The 27,600-nt window shown below is 40.9% G+C and overlaps 1 protein-coding gene across 1 annotated transcript in view; it reads left to right on the top strand.

Annotated features, from left to right (window-relative positions):
- Positions 1 to 4,277: 4,277 nt before the first annotated feature.
- LOC120860381 (copine-4) overlaps positions 4,278 to 27,600 on the top strand; it is a 491,427-nt gene continuing 468,104 nt past the window's right edge. Inside the window, exon 1 of the mRNA XM_040236182.1 lies at positions 4,278 to 4,457. Within this exon, the coding sequence (XP_040092116.1) occupies positions 4,278 to 4,457 (180 nt within the window). The remainder of the gene's footprint in view (positions 4,458 to 27,600) is intronic.

Raw genomic sequence — 27,600 nt, forward strand, 5'->3', positions numbered from 1 at the left:
TCGCCACTGTCTAAAAGAATGATTCATTAAAAAGGTTTCGGATCATATACCCAATTGGTTAAGAGAAAGTCTCTAAACATGTGCCTCCTATTCATTTTTTTATTCACTTATCAACAATTTAAATTTACTACCAATTAATGGCTCAGAATACTACATACACTTACAACTTAGGATATCATTCATGATTATGGCATAAAAGAAGCTTTCCTAATAGTTTTAAATTATTTTAGGCAGCTTTTGGCCTATATGATCAGATTGTCACATGTTTTACTATCTGCCTTCAAAACATGTGAGAGTTATCAGCTAGTCAATGTATATGAATCCTCAGACAAACTACTGATTTGAGAGGCAGCTCTGTGCTCTTAGGTGGAAAGTGTTATGCCCAGACTGTGGGCTGAAAAGACAGAATGAATTTAAGGGGTCAAGTAGAAGCTTGAGCCTAGAGTAATAGCAGAAAATCTGAGAAAGTTCCAGTTGTCAGTGGGAGAATGAGTGATTGAATCTTGAGAGCAGTTAAATTACAATAATAATAGCTCTACTTTTGGAGCATCTGCTGTATACTTGGGCTTCCCTGATAGCTCAGTTGGTAAAGAATCTGCCCATGATGCAGGAGACCCCTGTTTGATTTCTGGGTTGGGAAGATCTGCTGGAGAAGGGATAGGCTATCCACCCCAGTATTCTTGGGCTTCCCTTGTGGCTCAGCTGGCAAAGAATCTGTCTGCAATGGGGGAGACTTGGGTTTGACCCAAGGGGTTGGGAAGATCCCCTGGAGAAGGGAAAGACTGCCCACTCTAGTATTCTGGCCTAAAGAATTCCATGGACTACATTCCATGCGGTCGCAAAGAGTTGGACACAACTGAGGGACTTTCACTTTCACTGTATACTTGGCATTGTGCTAATCACTTTACATGTATTTAATCTGCCCGTCATATTAGCTTCAAGGTAGGAATCACTACAAGAGAGGTTAAGAATCCTGTTCAAGTTTACATAGTGAGTGAAGGAGCCAGGATTTGACCCTGGAAGGAACTATGTGTCTTGACAGTCTTTTTTCCATCACATCCCACAATTAAGACGCAGCCTTATAAAGAGTAGGTGTCCCATTCTATAACCACACTTGTTTTATATAGAAAGGAGTCCTGGATGAAAGGAGCCAGACTGAAAAGGTTCCCATCTTTGTGAAATTTTGGAAAAGGCAAAACTGTGGAGACAGTAAAAAGAGTCAGTGGTTGCCAGGAGTTAGGAGGTATGAATAAGTAGAGCACAGAGGATTGTTAGGGTGGTGAAACTACTCTGTATGGTACTACAGTGGGTGTACACATTATTATACATTGTTCCAAACTCATGGAACATGCAACCCCAAAAACCCTGATGTGAACTGTGGACTTTGAGTGACTATGATGTGTCAGTGGAGGTTCACTGAGTGTAACAAACATCAGTTCAGTTCAGTCGCTCAGTTGTATCCAACTCTGTGACCCCATGGACCACAGCACACCAGGCTTCCCTGTCCATCACCAACACCAACATAATGGAGATGAAAAAGTGGCATATGGGATATCCCTGAATGTTCCTCTTAATTTTGCTATGAACCTAAAACAGCTCTAAAAAAAATAGTATTTAAGAAAAAGCAGTGGTAGGGGTAGGGATGGAGGGGGTGGACATGTCTGTGAGTCTATAAGAATAGGGCCATTTAGAAAGAGGTAGCAATGCCTCCCAGAGATAGAAGAGGCCACTCAGAACTCAGCAAAGCAGTGTGGATCCAAGGAGCCAGTTAATGCTTTGGGAAAGCAGAATTCACGAAGGATAAGCTGTTCTTAGCAAAAGGTCGATAAATTTTTTTTCCAATATTGTCTGATACAAAGCCATCCTCATACTTGTCTATTTTTCCTCTGTGTGCCTTTTTATAAATCAAAGTTCATAGGTGTTCTGCCTTCTATGTTGCTCTAATAATTGGTCTGCTCACAGTCTGTAAAAATAGAGGAACCATCATTTACCAAGCTGTGCATTTATGATTTGTGCATTTTCTACATGTGAATAAAATTTATTTAAAAATAGAATGATTCTGTATGGAAGTTGAAATAAGTCAAGGATATTGTCATATTCACTGTTGCTTGGCAGATTCAAACAATTCTTCAGTCAACCATTTTACATATGATAAATAATAGTGTGGACTAAGAGATAGAAAACTGGCATTCCAGTCTTAGCTCTGCTGTTAGAATAACTGTGTGACACAGTCAAGGTACCCAGTCCCTTCTGAGCTTGGATTTCCTCATATGTAAATAGCAAATGTCCCAAATTCCCTATTAATTTTCATTATGATAGAGGATAGAGCAACTCTCACCCTAAAACTAATCCCATAGCACATATTGAAACAGAATCTCAACTCTTCCCAAATGCAAACTCCCCTTACCTGATATTTTAGAGCAGAAATTGGGAAACATTTCCAATTGGGAGGGCCAGGGAGTAGGTATTTCAGGCTTTGCAGGCCATGCAGCCTCTGTTGAAACTACTCTGAACTGCCATCTATTAAGGTATCCACATATACTATATAAATGCATGACAAGGCCTGTGTTCCAACAAAACTTTATGTATCAAAGCAGGTGGCAAGACAGATTGGGCACACAGGCCATAGTTTGCCCATTTCTGTTCTAGGACATAACTTTTTGGGATTCAGTTCAACTTCCCTTCAGCATATATGGGAAAAACCATCTGTTCACAATAATTAAATTAAATAGGGGACTCGAGACTTGGAGGCCTTCCCTGGTAGCTCAGCTGGTAAAGAATCTGCCTACAATGCAGGAGACCCCAGTTTGATTCCTGGGTCAGGAACATCCCCTGGAGAAGGGATAGGCTACCTACTCCAGCATTATTTAGCTTCCCTTATGGCTTAGATGGTAAAGAATCTGCCTGCAGTGCAGGAGTCCTGGGTTTGATCCCTGGATTGGAAAGATCCCCTGGAGGAAGGCATGGCTATCCACTCCAGTATTTTTGCCTGGAGAATCCCCATGAGCAGAGGAGCCTGGCAGGTACAGTTCATGGGGTCACAAGGAGTTGGACATGACTGAGCAACTAAGCACAGTACAGCACAGAGACTTGGAATGTATAAGGGAGGGAGAGTAGAGAGCCTTATGATGCAGGATTGGGAGAGAAAATTCCAGTGATATCTGCTATGAAGGAGAGGCATTGTCACATTGGAAGAATTGGCTTTGGCATGGAGCTAGCTGCCAAGTTTGGAGAGACCAGCTGGTGTATGTGTGTGTGTACAGGTATGTGTGTATGCAGGTGTGTGAGTACATGTATGTGTAAGAGGTTACAGTGTACTCAAGCCTACTGTAGTACCAGATACCAAGGGGACTCACTGAATATTTGTGGAAAAAGGGAAGGAAGAGGGATGGATTATCCTTATTTATAGATGAAGAAATTCCACTGTGGGACTCCAGTGCTGTTTCTCATAAGGAATCGACAGGGAAGCAGAATTTCATAGGAAGGGTATTGATTTCACCCTGGAGAGGATCTGTCAACGTCTGTACAGGCCCAGCCCTTCTCAGAAGAGGAGAGTATTGTTGGGCTTAGAGTTGCCTGTAGTCCTGAGCTGCGGTCATGCAAAGTGTCAGTGAAAGGTGACCATATGAAGACAGGAAGGGGGACTGCAGTTATTACTTGTGGCAGCTGTATCCATGGCATTTATGCTCTCCCTAAATGGTCGCAGCTGCATTTCTGACATGGCAGCCGGAGCAAGGAAGGGAAATGGACTTATGTATTTGAGTCAGGAGATCAGATGCTGAGTCTCTCTTGGGCTTGGTTTGCTGAAAACATCTTGGAAAGGAGGCCAGAATTTGGAGAAGGGAAAATTGTCCTTCTCTGTGCCATCACACAGAAGCTGGATTTGGGGGAAATCTCAACATCTTGGAATGTGGTTAAATGGATGAACTAACAACTATGTAAAATTTCACACAAGCCATGCTCTTACTAGAGAGCTGATTAAGGTTTTCAGTCTGCTGCACTAATTCATTAATATAATTTCATAGACTAAAACTTTTACCATGCAAATGTATGCAAATAAGAAAGTAGTGTTCTTAGCCAAGTGCATTAGCACCTACTTCTTTGGTTTTGTTTGTTTGTTTCACTGGAACTCTGGCCCCACTAGATAAGTAATATATTCAGTACTCAAAAGTGTATGTTTAACATTTTCCTGAAGGGTGATTGAGAGACTTTCTCTTTTGACAAATACTGTAGTGATTGGCATGTCTTTTTTCCCTTTTTTTCTTGCCTAAAACAGAATGAAGAAGATGAGCAACATTTATGAGTCAGCTGCCAATACACTGGGAATCTTTAACAGCCCCTGCCTGACCAAAGTTGAGCTACGTGTGGCATGCAAAGGCATTTCCGACAGAGATGCTCTTTCCAAACCAGACCCCTGTGTCATTCTCAAGATGCAGTCCCACGGGCAGTGGTTCGAGGTAGGCATGTCCAGTGAAATGGAGAGAAGCATGGCAGGAGGAGAGGTTCTTGGCATTTCCTGTCTTCAGGTGGTTTCTATTGGTGAGACAGAAAATTCTAGAAGTGAATATGATCACATTTCTGCTCATATCATGATTTTAAAAATTTATTTATATATTTAAATTTAAAAATTTATATTATAGTTGATTAACAATGTTGTGTTAGTTTCAGGTGTAGAGCAAAGTGATTCAGTTATACGTATATATATATCTATTCTTTTTCAAATTAGTTTCCCATTTATGTTATTACAAAATATTGAGCAGAGGTCCTTGTGCTATGCAGTAGGTCCTTGTTGATTATCTGTTTTATATATAGCAGTGTGTATATGTTAATCCCCAAATCCCAATCTATCCCTCCCCTCCATCCTTCCCTCTCTGCTAACCATAAATTCTTTCTCAAGTCTGTGAGTCTGTTTCTGTTCTATAAATAAGTTCATTTATATAATTTTTTTAGATTCCACATATAAGCACTATCATATGATTTTTGTCCTTTGGTATCTGAATTTTTTCACTTAGTGTGATAATCTCTAAGTCCATCATGTTGCTACAAATGGCAATATCCCTTTCTTCTTATGGCTGAGTAGTGTTCCACTGTGTATATGTACCATATCTTCTTTAGCCACTCATCTGTCAATGGACGTTTAGGTTGCTTCCATATCATGATGTTTTAATACTGTGGATATTTTGACATTTACCATTAATTTGTGTGCTCATTGTGGATATAATATCTCCTGGGGATGGGCAGCCGGGACTGCTATACTGGTGGCACATCACACACTTATTTTGGGGGAATAAACTTAATATTAGCTAAACTTTATTGGGTGCTTATTAAGTATTAGGCACTGTTCTAAGTGCTTTATGTAAAACAACTAATTTCATCTGTACAATAATCCTGTGAGGAAACAGAAAGATTAAGGATTTGCCCAGGATCATCCAGTTTATAAGTGGAATAGCTAATATTTCCCAGTCAAGCTGCAGGGCCTGAGCTCTTTATTGCTATTTTATACTTACAGTGCCCATTGGTGTGGCCTTTGGTATTTTGTGTGGCAATACAGCATGTTGAACTCTGCAGTTGAGTTTTGTTGGTTTATTTAAAATTGAAACAAATTGGACAAGGACTGGTTTTTAAGTTTGGGGGAGGGTGCGGTTGTTATTGTTTTCTTTGTTCTAGGTACCTGGTTCAGTTCAGTTTAGTCGCTCAGTCGTGTCCAACTCTTTGTGACCCCATGGACTGCAGCATGCCAGGCTTCCCTGTCCATCACCAACTCCCAGAACTTGCTCAAATTCATGTCTATCAAGTCAGTGATGCCATCCAATCATCTCATCCTCTGTCATCCCCTTCTCCTGCCTTCAATCTTTCCCAGCATCAGGGTCTTTTCAAATGAGTCAGCTCTTCACATCAGGTGGCCAAAGTATTGGAGCTCCAGCTTCAGCATCAGTCCTTCTAATGAATATTCAGTACTGATTTTCCTTTAGGATGGACTGGTTGGATCTCCTTGTAGTCCAAGGGACTCTCAAGAGTCTTCTCCAACACCACAGTTCAAAAGAATCAGTTCTTCGTTGTTCAGCTTTCTTTATGGTCTAACTTTCACTTCCATACATGGCTACTGTTAGCAATGTTTTAAAAAGATCTGGTCTCAGGTGAAATGTGGGATAGGGAGGAATAGGGGGTGCAACTGTAAAAGCAATTATTATTGTCTCTATGGGAATGAGATGCCCAGCAGAATTTGGATGAGGGTTTTGGATCCATGCTGAGTAGAGCAAGTGTACACAAATACCTTGCTTGGATCCCTCAGGACAGACTTCAGTCCACTTTCTATCTGTTTGCATGGAGCTGACCAGTGCTTCTTTCGGGGCCAGTGTCTTCACTGCACAGTAAGAAAAAGGTTCAGAAGATCTCATAGGTAGTATGTTTACTTACTTGTACATATGTGATAAAAGGTACTTCTATGAAAGGATAGTTTGATAGAAGTTGATGAGCTGATGAAATGCAAGTGAGAAGGCAATAACACACAGGAAATCAATGACAGATGGCAGATTGGGGATCTTCCTTTAACCTCTGTCTTATCCCGGACTTATATTTTAAATATAAAATAGCATTCACAGGAATCTTAATGTGTAATGTCTCTTTTTCCCCTTCTAAATATTCTCCTTGATTTTGTTGGTGGACTTCCCTGTCTTTTATTTTTTGTTTAACAAAACTAAGTGGAATACCTACATTAGGAAAAAGAGACTTGTGGAAAAATAGAGGAAGACTTCATCTCCTAAAACTCCCTTTACATCATTTGTTTATTTGTACATATTTCTTTTCAGTCTTTTCCTTCTGGCATTCATATTCTTACATGATATTTATGATGCACATAAAATTTTCTTTTGTGATTTTTATTACATAGCAGAATATGTTTTTTGCATATTGCTATAATATTCATAATTTTAATTTTAAGCCTGCATGATATCCCATCAAGTAGATTTATTTAATCATTTTCCTATTTTTTTCACTTTTAGTTGTTTTCAAAATTACCCTATTTTAAATAATGCTGCAGGATCCATCTTTGAGCATAAGGCTTTCCCCTTCCTTTTGGATTGGTTCCTATGAGACATTCTGTCAAATTTGAACTAGTGGAATAGGATAGGACACTTTGGGGGCTTTTGATGCATTTGCCAAATTGCTTTTCCAAAGCATTCTTCTACAGAGTTACTTGAAGTGTGTTTGCACATAGCTACTAGCTTGCAAACATTTTGTTACCAGTTCACAGCGAAATCAGAAACTTGTGCCACACTGTAAGCTAATTCACTGCTTCCTTCATCTCTAAAGTCTTTTTAAAAATTGTGTCAGCTGAACTTCCAGCATCCTAGTGACATGACTGAGTTATATTTTGGAACTTTCGAGAAGCACTTCTCTAATAAATTTTAGTCTTAAGACTGTACATTTAGGGTATAGTTGGGAAAACAGACCCCACACCAAGTAACTAATAGAAAAGATTTAATACAAATAACTAGTAACAAAAACATTGGAAATGTTGAGAAACTAAGCAGGCACTGTGTGAAAACCCAGAGATTAACAATAGGGAGGTGCTGGTTGATTTAGGGTAGAGCAGTGATGTGCTGAAACTAGCTCATAGAGGCTTATGAGTCAATTGTTAAATCTTCAGGAATTTTGCAAGCCTGGGTGTAAATATTTATACCATAGATATTGTCAAACATTTCAAATCAGAACTTTACTTCCCATCAAGAGAACCAGTTGTTGTGCATTTACTGGGGCATAACACTGGGAGAGAGGGACAGATGTTAGTACCAGCTGGACCACCCAGCAGAAGCTGGATTTGTCGAAGGAGGGCCTATCTAATGGGAGCCAGAAAGGTAGAGGAGATGCACGTAGTGCTGGAAACATGGCCAGAAAAGGATATGAGGAAGGAGTGGCATCCCAGGTCTCTCATCTGTGTCTTCCAGTGACGACACCCCTGGTGGAAGCCTGTTACCAAGGTTGCAGGAAGAGTCTGGAACACAGTTGAAAATACTGAGGTAACTGACTAGCCGGGAGAAATATCAATAACCTCAGATACGCAGATGACACCATCCTTATGGCAGAAAGTGAAGAAGAATCTAAAGAGCCTCTAGATGAAAGTGAAAGAGGAGAGTGAAAAAGTTGGCTTAAAGCTCAACATTCAGAAAACGAAGATCATGGCATCTAGTCCCATCACTTCATGGCAAATAGATGGGAAAACAGTGGAAACAGTGGCAGACTTTATTTTTTGGAGCTCCAAAATCACTGCAGATGGTGATTGCAGCCATGAAATTAAAAGACACTTACTCTTTGGAAGAAAAGTTATGACCAACCTAGACAGCATATTGAAAAGCAGAGACATTACTTTGCCAACAAAGGTCCTTCTAATCAAGGCTATGGTTTTTCTAGTGGTCATGGGTGGATGTGAGAGTTGGACTGTGAAGAAAGCTGAGTGCTGAAGAATTTATGCTTTTGAACTGTGGTGTTGGAGAAGACTCTTGAGAGTCCCTTGGACTGCAAGGAGATCCAACCAGTCTATTCTAAAGGAGATCAGTCCTGGGTGTTCATTGGAAGGACTGATATTGAAGCAGAAACTCCAATACTTTGGCCACCTCATGCGGAGAGCGGAGTCATTTGAAAAGACCCTGATGCTGGGAAAGATTGAGGGCAAGAGGAGAAGGGGACGACAGAGAATGAGATGGTTGGATGTCATCACTGACTGGACATGGGTTCAGGTGGACTCTGGGAGTTGGTGATGGACAGGGAGGCCTGGCGTGCTGCAGTTCATGGGGTCGCAAGGAGTCGGATATGACTGAGCAGCTGAGCTGAACTGAACTGACTAGCACATAGACCTTCTGACAACTCTCAGTAAGTGGGAGAATCACGCACTCAGTCATGAAGTAATACATATTTATTTAGTGCTAACACAGGCCTTTTAGTGCCAGTTCAGTGCGTGGTCCTGTGCTCAAAGTGAGAAGCACCTGACAATCTATTTAAACCACACACCTACTACCTTCTATGTTTAGTGAAAGCTGGCAAATGTGGACATTGCCCTGGGACATAACTGATACACATTCTTCTGTATCTGTCCCTTGGAACAAGACTGGATTTACATCTCTGTTCTTCGTGCAGAACTACAGAATTCAGAGAAAGCCTTGCAGAATATAATTCATGCTGGCTGTACCAGTTCCTGGGTGTCTTTGTTATGTGGAATCTGGTAACTAAGTGAAGGAAAAAGAAAAAACCTGGGAGGCTGAACTTCTCTGCATAATAAAGAGATTGTTATGGGTGTCAGGGTGAGAAAGAGAAAAACAAGGTGAGCTTCTGTTTTAGAGAATTTTGAAGTTTGGCAAAAGAGACTCCATGGAGATAAGCACTGTCCACCAGAACTTCCTACAGTGATGGGAATATTCTGCAAGTGTACTGGCCAGTAGGTAGTTACTCGTCACAGGTGGCTCCTGAGCAGTTGAAAGGTGGACTGTATAATTGAGGAATGGAAAAGTTTAATTACTTAAATTTAAATAATTTGAGGGTAAACAAGTAGCTGATGTGATTTCAGAGTCTCCTTGGGTGGTAAAGAATTAGGGTATGTGGGGAGATGAGGAAAGGGAGCTTGTTAACATGTTATATTCATAGGATATTGTTTTTATAGCTAAAATTCTTTTGGGGAAGATACACCTAGAGATTGACATCTCTTTGTTATTACTTGTGATTGCTGGCCTGTGCTTTTTGTAATAGTATTCCATCCGGAAAAGGCCCTGTTATGCCCTCATTTATAGCTCAGGTACTACTGCAGTAATTAAAACTACCTTCAGATGCCTTGCTCATATATGGTGAGGGGGAGTGCTCTTGCTTTTTAATTGGCTGTAGCCTGTTTGCAGTGGAAGAGAACATTTGATCCCGGTAGTGTATCATAAAAATGTAAGCCTGATTGTCAGACTCAAAAGGACCTACAATCCGACCTTCTGTGTTATTAACCATTATTGTTGTTGTTGTTCAGTTGCTAAGTTGTGTTGATACTTTCTAACCCCGTGGACTGCAGCATGCCAGACTTCTCTGTCCTCCTCTGTCTTCTGGAGTTTGCTCAAATTTTTGTCCATTGAGTCTGATGCTATCTAATCATCTCATCCTCTGTTAATGGTATTGAGTCAATAAGATTACATAGTAGTTTGCGTCTCTTAAACCCCCTCCCCTATATTACCTTTCCCCACTTCCATCTCCCTGCATGTAACCACTAGTTTATTCTCTGTATCTGTGAGTCTGTTTCTGTTTTGCTATATACATTCCTTTGTTTTATTTTTTGAGTCCACCTGTAAGTGATAACATACAGTATTTGTCTTCCTCTGACTTATTTTGCTAAGCACAATGCTCTCTAGGTCCATCCATGTTATTGTAAATGGCAAGATTTCAATTTCTGGGGGAGAGGAGTAATATTTCATTGTATATATATATACCACATCGTTTTATCCATTAAGGATATATTGTGCAGTACAAGGAGTTATACCCATTATTTTGTAGTAACTTTAAATAGAATATAATCTATGAAACTACTGAATCACTTTTCTGTAAACCTGAAACTAATATAATATTGTACATCAATTATACTTCAAAAAAATAGTTGAGGATAAATTGTGTCTTTGAAATATTGGGAATCAGTTATTCTGAAATGTAGAACAGATTGTCGCTCTTTGCAAACCAGAGGGTTTGGAGTGTATGTCTGAGGGATGAGGAGCTGGAAAGGATGCTTTTTGTTTCTTCTCAGAGTATAAACACGAGATGGTAAAACTTCTGGTAAATCTTTAATGAACATGATTGTAACTCTTAAAAAGGAAGGAAAGGAAAACTTGTAGCTTAGAAATATATTCCCAATGGAGAATTTCAGACCTGTCATTGAATTTCCCTAATTTAATTCATAGCCATTTAAAAAAAAACCCCTGCTTCTAGACATGTAATTGTGACAGTAAATGGTACGGTTCAGTGTGATGAGGATAATTTAGAACACATTTTGTCTTCCAATGAAGGATGGAAATATTTCCTCTGTCTTCTAGTGAGTGCTGATATTCACTAACTGCTGGAAATGAAGCTTCTTATGTAAATAAAATAAATTGATACTTCTCAGGGACTTGAAAGGCAATAGCCCTTGTGAACTGGAGACTTTTATTCAGTTTCCAGGAGCACATCCTCTATTTCCTGGATGCGCTGGATGTTCTCCATGAAGCAGAGCTATACTCCTGGTACCCTGGCCCTTGGCAGAGATCTTGTAAATAGCCTAGTACTTGTTCTCTTTGGAAAAAGCTGAATGATTCCCCACACTACTAGAATGTTGTTCCATCACCTCTAATTCCATTTTCCATTTAATTCCTTCATATGCTAAGTCATATGCTAAGTCACTTTAGTCGTGTCCGACTCTGTGCAACCCCACAGATGGCAGCCCACCAGGCTCTCCCATCCCTGGGATTCTCCAGGAAAGAACACTGGAGTGGGTTGTCATTTCCTTCTCCAATGCACAAAAGTGAAAGTGAAAGGGAAGTTGCTCAGTCATGTCCGACTCTTTGTGACCCCATGGATTGCAGCTTACCAGGCTCCTCCATCCATGGGATTTTCCAGGCAAGAGTACTGGAGTGGGGTGCCATCGAATTACCCTTGGATAAATTCCATATGAAAGCATGTTATGATGAATCACATGCTTTGGTAGATTGTTGGTAATAATTGTTAATAATCAATGTGGTTATATTCAACATTATCAGTGGATGTTAATGCAGGATTACTATGTTTGTAATAATAAAGTATCCACATAATACTTTACGTTCAGAAAACCCATCTACTTATATTACTTCATTTATTTCTCATAATAGCCCTGTAAAAAGGTGGCACAGACATTGAAATTAACCATAGCATGAACTGAGTACTATGAAAAAGACATAGTTTGTGTCCTCAATGACTTCAGGCTCCAGTAGAACAAAGCCCATCTCAGAGACAGAGGCCTTGGAGACTTAGATGGTCATGTGAATCTGAGAAAGGGGGCTCAAAACAAGGTCCTAACTTAAATCCCTTCCTTTCCTTGAATTCGTGGAGGATAGTCTATTTCAAGGGTCCCTAGGCTACCTTTGTTTGAGGCAGAACTAAAAGTCAATCATTCCTCCATCCCTCCACTATTTCCCATCTTCTCTCACCACTCCCCACCTACCCAGATGTAGGGTCTATATGCCACATGACCCAGTATCCCTACTGGCAGCACCAGGAGAAATATGGGTCCATGGTGGTGGGCTTGCCCACTCCCAGGTAAGTAGGCTGTGAACAGTTTTCAGAGGTTCTTTCTTGACTGGAGGGTTCATGGAGGAGTGGAACTTGGGGAACAACTCTCTTTCATGCTTGGGTAAAGGGTGAGGCAGCATCTTTTTGTGTATTGAACCAGGAGATAGTCCAAGATAGTAGTTTCACGTATATTGGAGATTTTCAATTTTCTATTGCTCCAAAGTGCTAGAATTTTATGAAAATGTGTCAGGTAATGTGAACATTTAGGTGTAACAAAGTAATCGTCTCTTAATTGTTAATACCAGCCGTGTATTCATCATTTTACATGTTTTCCTTCTAATCCTCACAACTGCTCTGCAGTGCAGACTTTATTAACCAGGTGAGAAAACTGAGGCTTGGGCCGAATTAATAAATCACCAGATTCCAAAGCTAGTCAATGGTAAAGCTGGAATCTGGTTGACTCTAAAACCCACATTCTCTCTGTTTTCCCAGAGGTCGAGAATTTAAAGCTAAATACCTCTCTTTAATCTCCAGACATGTTTGACCTTCAAGGTGTTTTCACAAGTTTTGCACTGGTTGACAAAATTTAAAGATCAGGAGATTTTTCATAAAATTCCAGCTCTTTTGTTCCTTTAGTCAGGGAGACTGGCAACATTAATTCTTGTGAAGTGATGGTCAGCAGCTGCCCCCTATCCAGAGTCCAAGTGTGTCCTTGTGCTCACTTGGAGGATGCCTTCTTCTCTCACTGGGATGGGTTGAATGGCCCCCTGGAGGTGTTTGAGTTCAGACCATACTGCTGTAACTGCTGGGCTGAGCCTCTGAAACATGGCTAACCTCTCAGTTGTGGACTCAGACAAGAGCTGAAAAATGAAAACTAAGTCAATTAAAGCATTCCCTCTGGATATCACAAACAAGCTCCTTTCTTGAAAGATTTTCTGTTCACACTTTGCTGACTCTCAGCATTTGAGTAGGTAACACCTAGCATGATGGATGATAAAAAACAACAGTTTACTGCAGTTGTTCACAAAGTTTCCACTGTGGTTTCACATCAAACTGCTATTTGGGAAAACTTTGATGTTGCTTTCCACCTCCCCCTTAACATGTCCTTAAATGAGAATAATTTCTTTTCTTTAAAAAAAAAAAAGAAATTAATTTTGGTGATATTAGAAACCTTACCCTGAGCACTGAATAGGAAAGAAAACAAAATGAAATATTAGAAGCAGAAAATATTTCCTTCCTGCCGCTGGTAGTTACATCCCTGTGACCTGGGACTGCATTGCCGTGATGCTCACTCCAATTATGATGCTTCTTGGATGAAAGGGAAGATTACTGGATTGTGTAATATGTGACTAAGTAGTTTTTTTAATCATTGAAATCAAGTTGTCAATGTTATGATATCTGAGAGCAGAATGACACAATATGGGAAATTTGAGGCTGCAAATGAGGAAAAAAAAACAATTTGAATTGAAACTTTTTTTTTACTACTAATTCTCTTGGGGACCTGGAAGGCAATTTATCAGCTGGAAGGATAATATCAGGCCTCCTGCAAAGAGGAAAGCACCATGATATGGGTTTCACTGCCTCCTTAGCTCAAACAACTGCCAAGGTACACTCTGGATAGAAACAGCACTGGTTGCCATGGGTTTTGTAATGTGTCTTGATTTCCTATGTTGAATGTTTGAAAATGTGACTCTGGGCAGGGAAAGAAGATATCTGTGATTTAGAGTTCTCTGACTCTAGCTCAAACCACCTGCAACATTTCAAAGGAGATATTTTCAACACCTTTTCTGGGTATTCATTTTAATATTTATCTAGTCACTATGATGATCATCTTAAAATTACCTTTTCTTTGTAATTTCAATCAATCTTATCTTTTTATTAACTGTAATCATGGTTTACTGATGATGATACTTTAAATATATTGAAAGTTATTGTGTGATGTATAAGGCACTCTTTTTAAACACTTTACATGTGTCAACCTATATAAATATCAAAGCAGCCCTACAAATTGTCCTGTGAAGTATAGTTATTTTATAGAGAGGCATAGAAGAATTAAGCAACTTGCTCATTGGTCACACAAGTTATAAGTGGAGGAGCTGTGACAAATTGAATCCCGACTGTCTGACTGCAGACCCTGCTGCGACGATCCTTCACTGCCCATCTCTGAGAATAATGCATCCCAGTCATTGGGTGTCTGCTGTGTGCCACTTGCTGAATTTTTACATGCATATCCACAGAGTTCTCACAACAATGTTAGCAGACAGGAACTGATTACCCATTTTACAGGTTAAAAAAATGACACTCAGATAGGAAAGGTACATGTCCAAGGTCACAAGGCTAGTTAGAAGTGGTATTAGGACTTAAACTCAAATCTTCATAGCTCCAGTGCCCACGAAGCTAGAGGGACCTTGAAATGCCTCGTAAATCTTCTGAACCTCTCTTACCACCTCCTGTCTAAACGGTTGTCGTTAGGATTGAAATATTGGCTGACAGGATAGTGATAGTGCTGATGCTGTAGTCTCTGCAATTAGACCATTTTGGTCATATGTAAACTTACATAGAAGCCTTACCTTCCCCGGCCCTGCATGCTCTCTATCTACAACATGGCGATAACAACAAAACCTGCTCCATGAATTTACTGTTAATGTAAGTATAGAATGAAATGATGCTTAACAGAGTCTCTGTGGCATAAACATGACCTGTTACTGTTACTTTGCTTAAAGAATATAATGTGTGCAAAACTAACATGGTTAGTATATTACATAGGATTCCATATGTAGAAGATGTTATCAGGTGATACCTACATGAGGTGTGTTTTACGCCGGCAACAAGTTGTTGTTGGCTGCCTCGTCCCAGTGTTCTTGGTTCCATTCTTTGTGTTAAAATAATAGAACTTCCAATCAAAAATTTTGACAGGTCTCTACGTTTCTCCCAAGTCTCTGACTAACCACTTTGATTGATCTGTTTTGGCTCTCCTGGTAGGGAATTATCTAAGCGTCTTCCTCCCCTGCACTCCCTGCATCTTGAAGAAGATGAATAGTCTTGAAGCAACTTCATTTTACTTGTCTGTGTTCTCTAATCTGTGGATGGGAATCAGAGAGGCCATTCTGATAACCTTGCCTTTCCATCTTTGCTTCTGTACCAATGTCAGCTAGCTCTGTTCAGCATCTTAGAAGAAAAGTGACAAGAAAATCCTTCCTTCAGGAAGCTCCAGATGTTCTCAGGGTCAGTTTATAGGCTAATTAAATATTTTATCTCTATTCAAGCTCAGAAATGTTCAACTGCCTGTCTTGGTTAGTCTGTTTTCAAATACTTGATATTTCAAGACTTTCTTCCAATTTGAGAATTCAGTCAGTTTCTTCTTGAGTGTGAAGACTAGTTCTTATTAAAAGATTACAGTTTGAGAACTGTGTATGTAAATAATTTTTTTAACTTTTAATTTTATTTTTAGAAATGTATATATTTAAATTGGAGGATAATTGCTTTACAATATTGTGATGGGTTTTGCCATACATTAGTATGAATCAGCCATAGATATACACGTGTCCCCTCCATCCCGAACCCCACTCCCACCTGCCTCTCCACCCTATCCCTCTAGGTTGTCACAGTGCACTGGCTTTGGAGGCCCTGCTTCATGCATCAAACTTGCACTGGTTGTCTGTTTTACATATGGTAATGTGTATGTTTCAATGCTATTCTCTCAAATCATCCCACCCTCTTCTCCCACTGAGTCCAAAGTCCATTCTTCATGCCTGTGTCTCCTTTGCTGCCCTGTATAACTGATTAACAATGTTGTGGTAGCTTCAGGTGGACAACAAAGGGACTCAAGCTTCCTTGGTGGCTCAGACTGTGAAGAATATGCCTACAATGCAGGAGACCTGGGTTCAATCCCTAGTTTAGGAGGATCCCCTGGAAAAGGAAATGGCAACCCACTCTAGTATTCTTGCCTGGAGAATTCCATGGACAGAGGAGCCTGGTGGCTGCAGACCATGGTGTCACAGTCAGACACAACTGAGCCACTAACACTTCCATACATATACATGTATCCATTCAACCTCAAAGTCCCCTCCCATCCAGGCTGCAGAGTTCCCTGTGCTATACAGAAGGCCGTTGTTGGTTATCCATTTTAAATAGAGCAGTGTATATGTCGATCCCAAACTCCCTTCCCCCCATCCTTCCACCTGCCAACTATAAGTTTATTCTCTAAGTCTATGAATCTGTTTCTGTTTTGTACAAAGTTCATTTGTACCATTTTTTTCTAGATTCCAAGTATAAATGAAATCATATGATATCTGTCTTTGTCTGACTTACTTAGTATGATAATCTCTGCATTCATCCATGTTGCTGAAAATGGCATAATTTTTTATGGCTGAGTAATATTCCATTATATATATGTGTGTGTGTGTATATATACATATATATATAGTCACACAGAGTCGGACACAACTGATGTGACAGCAGCACATATATATATATATATATATATATATACACACGATATCTTATTTTTAAAAAATTTATTTATTTTAATTGGAGGCTAATTATTTTATAATATTGTGGTGGTTTTTGTCATACATCGATATGAATCAGCTGGGTGTACATGTGTCCCCCTAATACTCCATACATAATATTCTATACTGTCATATTCCATTGTATATACATACCATATCTTCTTTACCCATTCATTTGTCAATGGGCATTTAAGTTGGAAGCAAGAAAATTTGGTACCTTTTAAACACTCACTTTGAATTCTAGCCTTTTCAGAACAACTTCTGAGGAACTGGGATTTGTGGTAGGAGAATCAATATAAGTCTGCCTCTCTTGAAGCTTTCCTTTTCCAGTTTATTCCAATTACTTCTGTTGTATAACAATCACCCTAAAGTTTAACAGCTTGAAACTACAATTTTTTTTTTAATTTGATGGATTCTGTGACCTCAGACAGGGCCCAGTGGTGCTCACTTATCTCAGACCCCAAGGGTCCAGGGCCTCAGCTGGGAAAACTAGAGAGGATGGCAGGACTTGAGGCTAGGGTTCAAATCACCTGAGGGCCCTTCACTCTCATATCAGTCTAGGACTTCCAACTGGAGCATCGGAATGTGGCCTTCTGTATATGGTGATCTCAGGACAATAAGTAAAGTGTTTCATGTTTGCTATCCAGTTAAAACATGAACAGTGAAGGCTGAAGTCCCTCTTCTGGTTCTTGACACCAGTTTTAAGAATAATGTATAAGAAATAGAGATGCTCACATAGAGAACAAACATATGGTCACCAAAGGAGGAAAAAGGGTGGGGTGACTTAGGAGATTTGGATTGACATGTATACATTGCTATGCATGGGATAGGTAACTAGTGAGAGCCTGTTTTATACCACAGGGAACTCTATGGTGACCTAGATGGGCGGGAATCCCACAAAGGAAGGGATATGTGTAAACATATGGCTGTACAGCAGAAACTAGCAGAACACTGTGACAATAAACTTGAAAAAAGAATAATGCATAAATATTACTGCACTATATATAAAGAAGAAGAAGTAAAGGCATAGCCCTTCAATGATTTTTTCATAGATTCCCCATATCAATCTATGAAAGTCAGTACTGTTATTTTTACAGCCAGTTTACAGATGAGAACCTGAGATTCAGTGATCCCATAATAAAATTGCCAAGATCATGCAGTCTATTTATATGGTACCTGCTCTCCAAAATCTTCTGACTCAAAGTTTGAGATCCTTTCAAGTTGAGTTCAGTTCAGTCGCTCAGTTGTTTCTGACTCTTTGAGACCCCATGAATTGCAGCATGCCAGGCCTCCCTGTCCATCACCAACTCCCGGAGTTCACTCAGACTCATGTCCATTGAGTCGGTGATGCCATCCAGCCATCTCATCCTCTGTCGTCCCCTTCTCCTCCTGCCCCCAATCCTTCCCAGCATCAGAGTCTTTTCCAATGAGTCAACTCTTCACATGAGGTGGCCAAAGTACTGGAGTTTCAGCTTCAGCATCATTCCTTCCAAAGAACACCCAGGACTGATCTCCTTTAGGATGGACTGGTTGGATCTTCTTGCAGTCCAAGGGGCTCTCAAGGGTCTTCTCCAACACCACAGTTCAAAAGCATCAATTCTTTGGTGCTCAGCCTTCTTCACAGTTCAACTCTCACATCCATACATGACCACTGGAAAAACCATAGCCTTGAGTAGACGGACCTTTGTTGGCAAAGTAATGTCTCTGCTTTTGAATATGCTATCTAGGTTGGTCATAACTTTTCTTCCAGGGAGTAAGTGTCTTTTAATTTTATGGCTACAGTCACCATCTGCAGTGATTTTGGAGCCTCAAAACATAATGTCTGACACTGTTTCCACTGTTTCCCCATCTATTTCCCAGGAAGTGATGGGACCAGATGCCATGATCTTCATTTTCTGAGTGCTGAGCTTTAAGCCAACTTTTTCACTCTCCACTTTCACTTTTATCAAGAGGCTCTTTAGTTGCATAATAAATCCTCTCCCAGTGGTATTCATCATTCAAATCGTGTCCCTTTCTGAGAACCCAGTACACCCATGGCTGTGGGAGTCACTTGAGCCCAAACACAACTGTCTTCATCTATTTGCTACTTCATTGTTTTCTTGCCCACCCCCTGCCTGCTTCCTTGAAATTTGCTCAACTACATTTTCCAATCCCAGTAAATACTTTCCACACTGATTTACTGGCAAGAGAACAGTTTATCCCATGGGTCAGCCATGATTCACCTGCCATGGTGTACATGTAAGTGATTCATTTTTTATTCATTTAGCAAACACTTATTGAATTCCTACTATGTGCCGGACACTGTGCCATCCATGGACTGGAAGAACAGCAGGGAGTAACACATAGCCCCAGCCTTTTGTGCAAGTGAAGAGAATAGAAAGTAAACAATGGATGTATAACCTGTTGTCAGGTAGTGGCAGTACCAGGAAGAAAAATGAAGCAAGAAAGAGGATGAGGAATGCTGAGAGCATCAGTTTAAAAAGTATGGTTAGGGAAGACTTCGTCTGACTATTAAATTGTGCATGGGTAAAGAGTATTCTAACAGAAGGATGAGCAGAGGCCATGATACAGTGACACAGGTTTGCTAGACTTTCTAAGGAATAGCAGGGAGGCAGGATGGATAGAGAATAGTGGTGTTGGAAGGCAGTGGTGAGAGGAATGTTGTAGGGAGGCAGTGAGGCACTAGGTCATATAGAGACTTACAGGCCACAGTAAGGATCCTGGGGGTTCCTGAATTTTATTACAACATGGAGGGCATGGAAGGCTTGGGGCAGGGAGTTCAGTTCAGTTCAGTTGATCAGTCATCTCTGACTCTTTCCAACCCCATGGACTGCAGTATGCCAGGCTTCTCTGTTCATCACCAACTCCTGGAGCTTGCTCAAACTCATGTCTATCATGTTGGTGATGCCATCCAACCATCTCATCCTCTGTTATCCCCTTCTCCTCCTGCCTGTAATCTTTCCCAGCATCAGAGGCTTTTCCAGTGAGTTGGCTCTTTGCATCAGGTGGTCAAACTATTGGAGCTTCAGCTTAAGCATCAGTCCTTCCAATGGATATTCAGGACTAATGACGTTTCGGATTGACTGGCTTGATCTCTTTGCTGTCCAAGGAATGCTCAAGAGTCTTCTCCAATACCACAGTTCAAAATCGTCAATTCTTCAGCACTCAGCTTTCTTTATGGTGCAACTCTCACATCCATACCTTGACTACTGGAAAAACCATAGCTTTGACTCGATGGACCTTTGTCAGCAAAGTAATGTCTCTGCTTTTTAATATGTTGTCTAGGTTTGTCATAGCTTTTGTTGCAAGAAGCAAACGTCTTCTATATTTCATGGCTGTAGTCACTATCTACAGTGATTTTGGAGCCCAAGAAAATAAACTCTGTCACTGTTTCCATTGTTTCCCCATATATTTGCCATGAAATGATGGGACTGGATGCCATGGTTTTCAGTTTTAGAATGTTGAGTTTTAAGACAGCTTTTTAATTCTCCTCTTTCTCTTTCATCAACAGGCTCTTTAGTACCTCTTTGCTTTCTGCCATAAGGGTGGTGTCATCATATTTGAGGTTATTGATTTTTCTCTCAGCTATCTTGATTCCAGCTTGTGCTTCATCCAGCCTGGCATTTGCCATGATGTTCTCTGCATATAAGTTAAATAAGCAGAATGACCATATGCAGCTTTGCCATACTCTTTTTTCCCCAATTTGGAACCAGTCTGTTGTTCCATGCCTGGTTCTAACTGTTAATTTTTGACCTGCATACAGATTTCTCAGGAGGCAGGTAAGGTGGTTTGGTATTCCCATTTCTTTTTGAATTTTCCACAATGTATAGTGGTCCACACAGTCAAAGGCTTTGACATAGTCAATGAAGCAGAAGTAGATGTTTTTCTGGAACTCTCTTGCTTTTTCGATGATCCAAGGATGTTTGGTATTTTGATCTCTGGTTCCTCTGCCTTTTCTAAATTCAACTTGAACATCTGGAAGTTCTTGGCTCACATACTGTTGAAATATAGCTTGGAGAACTTTGAGCATTACTTTGCTAACATGTGAGATGAGTGCAGTTAATGAAGATCATGGCATCCGGTCCTATCACTTCATGGAAAATAGATGGGGAAACAGTGGAAACAGTGTCAGCCTTTATTTTTTGGGCTCCAAAATCACTGCAGATGGTGATTGCAGCCATGAAATTAAAAGACACTTACTCCTTGGAAGAAAAGTTATGACCAACCTAGACAGTATATTCAAAAGCAGAGACATTGCTTTGCCGACTAAGGTCCGTCTAGTCAAGGCTATGGTTTTTCCTGTGGTCGTGTATGGATGTGAGAGTTGGACTGTGAAGAAGGCTGAGCACCGAAGAATTGATGCTTTTGAACTGTGGTGTTGGAGAAGACTCTTGAGAGTCCCTTGGATTGCAAGGAGATCCAACCAGTCCATTCTGAAGGAGATCAGCCCTGGGATTTCTTTGGAAGGAATGATGCTAAAGCTGAAACTCCAGTACTTTGGCCACCTCATGCGAAGAGTTGACTCATTGGAAAAGACTCTGATGCTGGGAGGGATTGGGGGCAGGAGGAGAAGGGGACGACGGAGGATGAGATGGCTGGATGGCATCACGGACTCAATGGACGTGAGTCTGAGTGAACTCCGGGAGTTGGTGATGGAGAGGGAGGCCTGGTGTGCTGCGATTCATGGGGTCACAAAGAGTCGGACACGACTGAGCGACTGAACTGAACTGAACTGATGCAGTAGTTTGAACATTCTTTGCCATTACCTTTCTTTGGGATTGGAGTGAAAATTGACCTTTTCCAGTCCTATGACCACTGCTGAGTTTTACAAATTTGCTGGCATTTGAGTACAGCAGTTTCACAGCATCATCTTTTAGGATTTGAAATACATCAGTTGGAATTTCATCACATCCACTAGCTTTGTTTGCAGCGATGTTACCTGACTTTGTATTCCAGAATGTCTCTAGAGGAGTGATCACACTATCATGGTTATCCAGGTCATTAAGGTCTTTTTTGTATAGTTCTTCTCTGTATTCTTGCGACCTCTTCTTAATATCTTCTGCTTCTGTTAGGTCCATAACATTTCTGTCCTTTATTGAGTCCATCTTTGTATGAAATGTTCCCTTGGCATCTCTAATATTCATGAAGAGATCTCTAGGTCTTTCCATTCTATTGTTTTTCTCTTTCTTTGCATTGATCACTTAGGAAGACTTTCTTATCTCTGCTTGTTATTCTTTTTAACCCTGCATTCGGATGGATATATCCTTCTTTTTCTACTTTGCTTTTCACTTCTCTTCTTTTCTCAGCTATTCGTAAGGCCTCCTCAGACAACCATTTTTCCTTTTGGCACATCTTTTTCTTGGGCATGGCTTTGATCACCTACTCCTATTTAGTGTCACTAACCTTTGTCCATAGTTTTTCAGGCACTCTGTCTATCAGATCTAATCCCTTGAATCTATGTGTCACTTCTACTGTATAATCATAAGGGATTTGATTTAGGTCATACCTGAATGGTCTAGTGGTTTTCCCTACTTTGTTCAATTTAAGTTCTGAATTTTGCAATAAGGAGTTCATGATCTGAGCCACAGTCAGATCCCAGTCTTGTTTCTGCTGACTGTATAGATATTCTCCATCTTTGGCTGCAAATAGTATAATTAATCTGATTTTGGTATTCACCATCTGGTGATTTCCCTGTGTAGAATCATCTCTTGTGTTGTTGGGTGTTTGCTATCACCAGTGTGTTCTCCGGGCAAAACTGTGTCAGCCTTTGCCCTGCTTAATTTTACACACCAAGGCCAAACTTGGGCAGGGAAGTGATTGGGATTTTAAGAGATAACACTGTTTGTTGTGCCAGTGTACAGAGACTACATTTGTCTAAAGGAGAGAGATTATAGTTTGGTAACCGTGGAGATGAGAAGTGGTTGGAAATGATATCTATTTAAAAAATAGTATATACAGTTTGCTGATGGATTGGATGTAGAGTGTGAGAAGAAGAGAGGAATCAAGCATGATTCCAGAGGCCAAAGCACCTAGGTCACTGATGACAATCCTGGGGGCAAGGGGGAGCATGAAGATAATCCTATGATGAACATGTTTCTAGTAGTGAGAGGCAGGGTGGTACATTCACACTGTGAGTCATGAACACCTATTTTCGAATCCCAGTTCTGTTATTTATCTACTGTAAGATCTTACCCAGGGATCTTTCTGACCCAGGGATTGAACCCAGGTCTCTGGCATTTCAGGCAGTTTCTTTACCCTCTGAGCCCTTACTCAAGTCTGTTATATCCATTTTCTTACCTATATAGTGGAGACCCTGATGCTGGGAAATATTGAAGGCAGGAGGAGAAGGGGATGACAGAGGATCAGATGGCAGAGTGGCATCACCAGCTCAATGGACATGAGTTTGAGCAAGCTCCAGGAGTTGGTGATAGACAGGGAAGTCTAGTGTGCTGCAGTCCAATGCGGTCTCAAAGAGTTGGACATGACTGAGTGACTGAACTGAACTGATAGTGGAGACCATAAAAGTACCTACATTGTCAGGTTGTTTGGGGGACTTAATAGCAGTACCTAGCACTTAACTGCCAGCCATCAGTGTCATTATAAACATAAATCTGTTAATACTTAGATTGTTTTCTTAGGGGAAATGGTAGCCCAAAGGATATACACACATATTTAGCCTTTAAAATTATCCAGTTCCCTATTTAGAATGATCATATCCATATGTTCCTTACAGCAAACTCTGAAATGAAAAGGAGGCAATTCTTTGTTTAAAAAATGTTTTAAATATTTAGCATTTAATATACAGGTTCCCCAGACCTGTTGCGCCCTCCCACCCCAGTCACAGAGGGAGGCTTTCTTTGGTTTGGGATGACTTGAGCTCACATAAGGGATTCTAATGACACTTCTGCTCTTCTCCTTACGAAAATATCATTATATTAATATATATTAACTATTAAAATAATATACTATGCCTAATATAATAAAACACTAATATAATTAAACATAAAAGGCAGAGGAACCAGAGATCAAATTGCCAACATCTGCTGGATCATCGAAAAAGCAAGAGAGTTCCAGAAAAACATCTATTTCTGCTTTATTGACTAAGCTAAAGCCTTTGACTGTGTGGATCACAATAAACTGTAGAAAATTCTGAAAGAGATGGGAATACCAGACCACCTGACCTGCCTCTTGAGAAACCTATATGCAGGTCAGGAAGCAACAGTTAGAACTGGTCATGGAACAACAGACTGGTTCCAAATAGGAAAAGGAGTATGTCAAGGCTGTATATTGTCACCCTGCTTATTTAACTTCTATGCAGAGTCCATCATGAGAAACAATGGGCTGGAAGAAGCACAAGCTGGAATCAAGATTGCCGGGAGAAATATCAATAACCTCAGATATGCAGATGACACCACCCTTATGGCAGGAAGTGAAGAGGAGCTAACGAGCCTCTTGATGAAAATGAAACTGGAGAGTGAAAAAGTTGGCTTAAAGCTCAACATTCAGAAAACGAAGATCATGACCTCTGGTCCCATCACTACATGGGAAATAAATGGGGAGACAGTGGAAACAGTGTCAGACTTTATTTTTTTGGGCTCCAAAATCACTGCAGATGTTTACTGCAGCCATGAAATTAAAAGACGCTTACTCCTTGGAAGAAAAGTTATGAGCAACCTAGATAGCATATTGAAAAGCAGAGACATTACTTTGCCAACAAAGATCTGTCTAGTCAAGGCTATGGTTTTCCCAGTGGTCATGTATGGATGTGAGAGTTGGACTGTGAAGAAGGCTGAGCGCCAAAGAATTGATGCTTTTGAACTGTGGTGTTGGAGAAGACTCTTGAGAGTCCCTTGGACTGCAAGGAGATCCAACCAGTCTATTCTAAAGGTGATCAGCCCTGGGTGTTCTTTGGAAGGAATGATGCTAAAGCTGAAACTCCAGTACTTTAGCCACTTCATGTGAAGAGCTGACTCATTGGAAAAGACTCTGATGCTGGGAGGGATTGGGGGCAGGAGGAAAAGGGGATGACAGAGGATGAGATGGCTGGATGGCATCATGGACTCGATGGACGTGAGTCTGAGTGAACTCTGGGAGATGGTGATGAACAAGGAGGTCTGGTGTGCTGTGATTCATGGGGTCACAAAGAGTCGGACACGACTGAGCGACTGAACTGAACTGACTGAATTGTTAATATTTTTTGTTACAATACAGTGTGGATTTGCGGGACTGAGAGCTTGAATGAGAGAGATGTGGCTTTTGTGTGCGTGTTAGGACTGGAGACTGAATCCAATATCTCTAGGTTGTCATCTCTAATTCTGAAAGATCACTGTGCTTGATGCTGTGCTTTATTTAAAGAGAGGGAGAGAAATTGATTTAATAACCTGTCACATTATACAACACAGAAGAAGTTGGGAAGAAAAAGTGCTCTGGTATTCTCAGTGGGAAGAAAAATATTATGACAGCTCCATGGAGAAATCTTTGTACAAAGAAAGCTGGTAGAAATTATGGTGATGAGCTGAGGATCTTAGTAAAATGTACTGCTTCCATAGAAAAAGTATGACCACTATACCAGCGAGCTTTCTTTTATAGAAAACTATTTCCCTCTGTCCAATCTAAGGGAGTAAGGAAATAGAAACTCTGATTGTTCCTTCTCTTATTCTAATTCCTTAAAATAATTTCTCCCAGCATCATTTCCTCTAGGGCTTTCTAAAATATTTTATTTACCTGAGGTGGGACAAGGCTATGGTCCTAGTGTGATAGGATTGACTAGATTTCTGTGAGTATGTTTTCAGTATGTCTGCCCTCTGATGCCCTCTTGCAACACCTACCATCTTACTTGAATTTCTCTTACCATGGGCGTGGGGTATCTCTTCATGGCTGCTCCAGCAAAGCACAGCCACTGCTCCTTACCTTGGATGAGGGGTATCTCCTCCCACCACCCTTCCTGACCTTCAATGTGGGATGGCTCCTCTAGGCCCTCCTGCCCATGCACAGCCACCACTCCTTGGATGAGGGGTTGCCCCTCCTGGCCACCGCCCCTAGCCTTGGGTGTGAGGTTGCTCCTTCCTGCTGCTGCCCTTGGCCTCAGGCGCCGCCCCTGGCCTCAGATGTGAGGTAGCTCCTCCCGGCTGTCGCCCTGACCTCGGATACGGGTGGCTCCTCTTGGCCGCTGCCCCTGACCTCAGACGCGGGGTGGCTCCTCCCTGCCATTCCTGTGCCGTCACAGCCTGGCACTATAGGCCGCTGCCCCTGACCTCGGATGTGGGATAGCTCTCAGCCGCGCTTAGTGCGCCGGCCCGCCACCTGCGCTTAGTGTGCCAGCCCACCCAAGACGGGCAGGTCATGGTGGAGAGGTCTGACAGATTGTGGTCCACTGGAGAAGGGAATGGCAAACCACTTCAGTATTCTTGCTTTGAGAACCCCATTAACAGTATGAAAAGGCAAAGTGATAGGATACTGAAAGAGGAACTCCCCAGGTCAGTAGGTGCCCAATATGCTACTGGAGGTCAGTGGAGAAATAACTCCAGAAAGAATGAAGGGATAGAGCCAAAGCAAAAACAATACCCAGCTGTGGATGTGACTGGTGATAGAAGCAAGGTTTGATGCTGTAAAGAGCAATATTGCATAGGAACCTGGAATGTTAGATCCATGAATCAAGGCAAATTGGAAGTGGTCAAACAGGAGATAGCAAGAGTGAATGTTGACATTCTAGGAATCAGTGAACTAAAATGGACTGGAATGGGTGAATTTAACTCAGATGACCATTATATCTACTACTGCAGGCAGGAATCCCTCAGAAGAAATGGAGTAGCCATCATGGTCAACAAAAGAGTCTGAAATGCAGTACTTGGTGCAATCTCAAAAATGACAGAATGATCTCTGTTTGTTTCCAAGGCAAACCATTCAATATCACAGTAATCCAAGTCTATGCCCCAACCAGTAATGCTGAAGAAGCTGAAGTTGAATGGTTCTATGAAGACCTAGAAGACCTTTTAGAACTAATACCCAAAAAAGATGTCCTTTTCAGTATAGGGGACTGGAATGCAAAAGTAGGAAGTCAAGAAACACCTGGAGTAATGGGCAGATTTGGCCTTGGAATGCGGAATGAAGCAGGCAAAGACTAATAGAGTTTTGCCAAGAAAATGCACTGGTCATAGCAAACACCCTCTTCCAACAACACAAGAGAAGACTCTACACATGGACATCACCAGATGGTCAACACCAAAATCAGATTGATTATATTGTTTGTAGCCAAAGATGGAGAAGCTCTATACAGTCAACAAAAACAAGACCAGGAGCTGACTGTGGCTCAGATCCTGAACTCCTTATTACCAAATTCAGGCTTAATTTGAAGAAAGTAGGGAAAACCGCTAGACCATTCAGGTATGACCTAAATCAAACCCCTTATGGTTATACAGTGGAAGTGAGAAATAGATTTAAGGGCCTAGATCTGATAGATAGAGTGCCTGATGAACTATGGAATTAAGTTCCTGACATTGTACAGGAGACAGGGATCAAGACCATCCCCATGGCAAAGAAATGCAAAAAAGGAAAATGGCTGTCTGGGGAGGCCTTACAAATAGCTGTGAAAAGAAGAGAAGCGAAAAGCCAAGGAGAAAAGGAAAGATATAAGCATCTGAATGCAGAATTCCAAAGAATATCAAGAAGAGATAAGAAAGACTTCTTCAGTGATCAATGCAAAGAAATAGAGGAAAACAACAGAATGGGAAAGACTAGAGATCTCTTCAAGAAAATTAGAGATACCAAGGGAACATTTCATGCAAAGATGGGCTCGATAAAGGACAGAAATGGTCTGGACCTAACAGAAGCAGAA

Source organism: Oryx dammah, unplaced genomic scaffold (assembly GCF_014754425.2).
Source record: "Oryx dammah isolate SB20612 unplaced genomic scaffold, SCBI_Odam_1.1 HiC_scaffold_11058, whole genome shotgun sequence".
NCBI classification, from domain to species: domain Eukaryota; kingdom Metazoa; phylum Chordata; class Mammalia; order Artiodactyla; family Bovidae; genus Oryx; species Oryx dammah.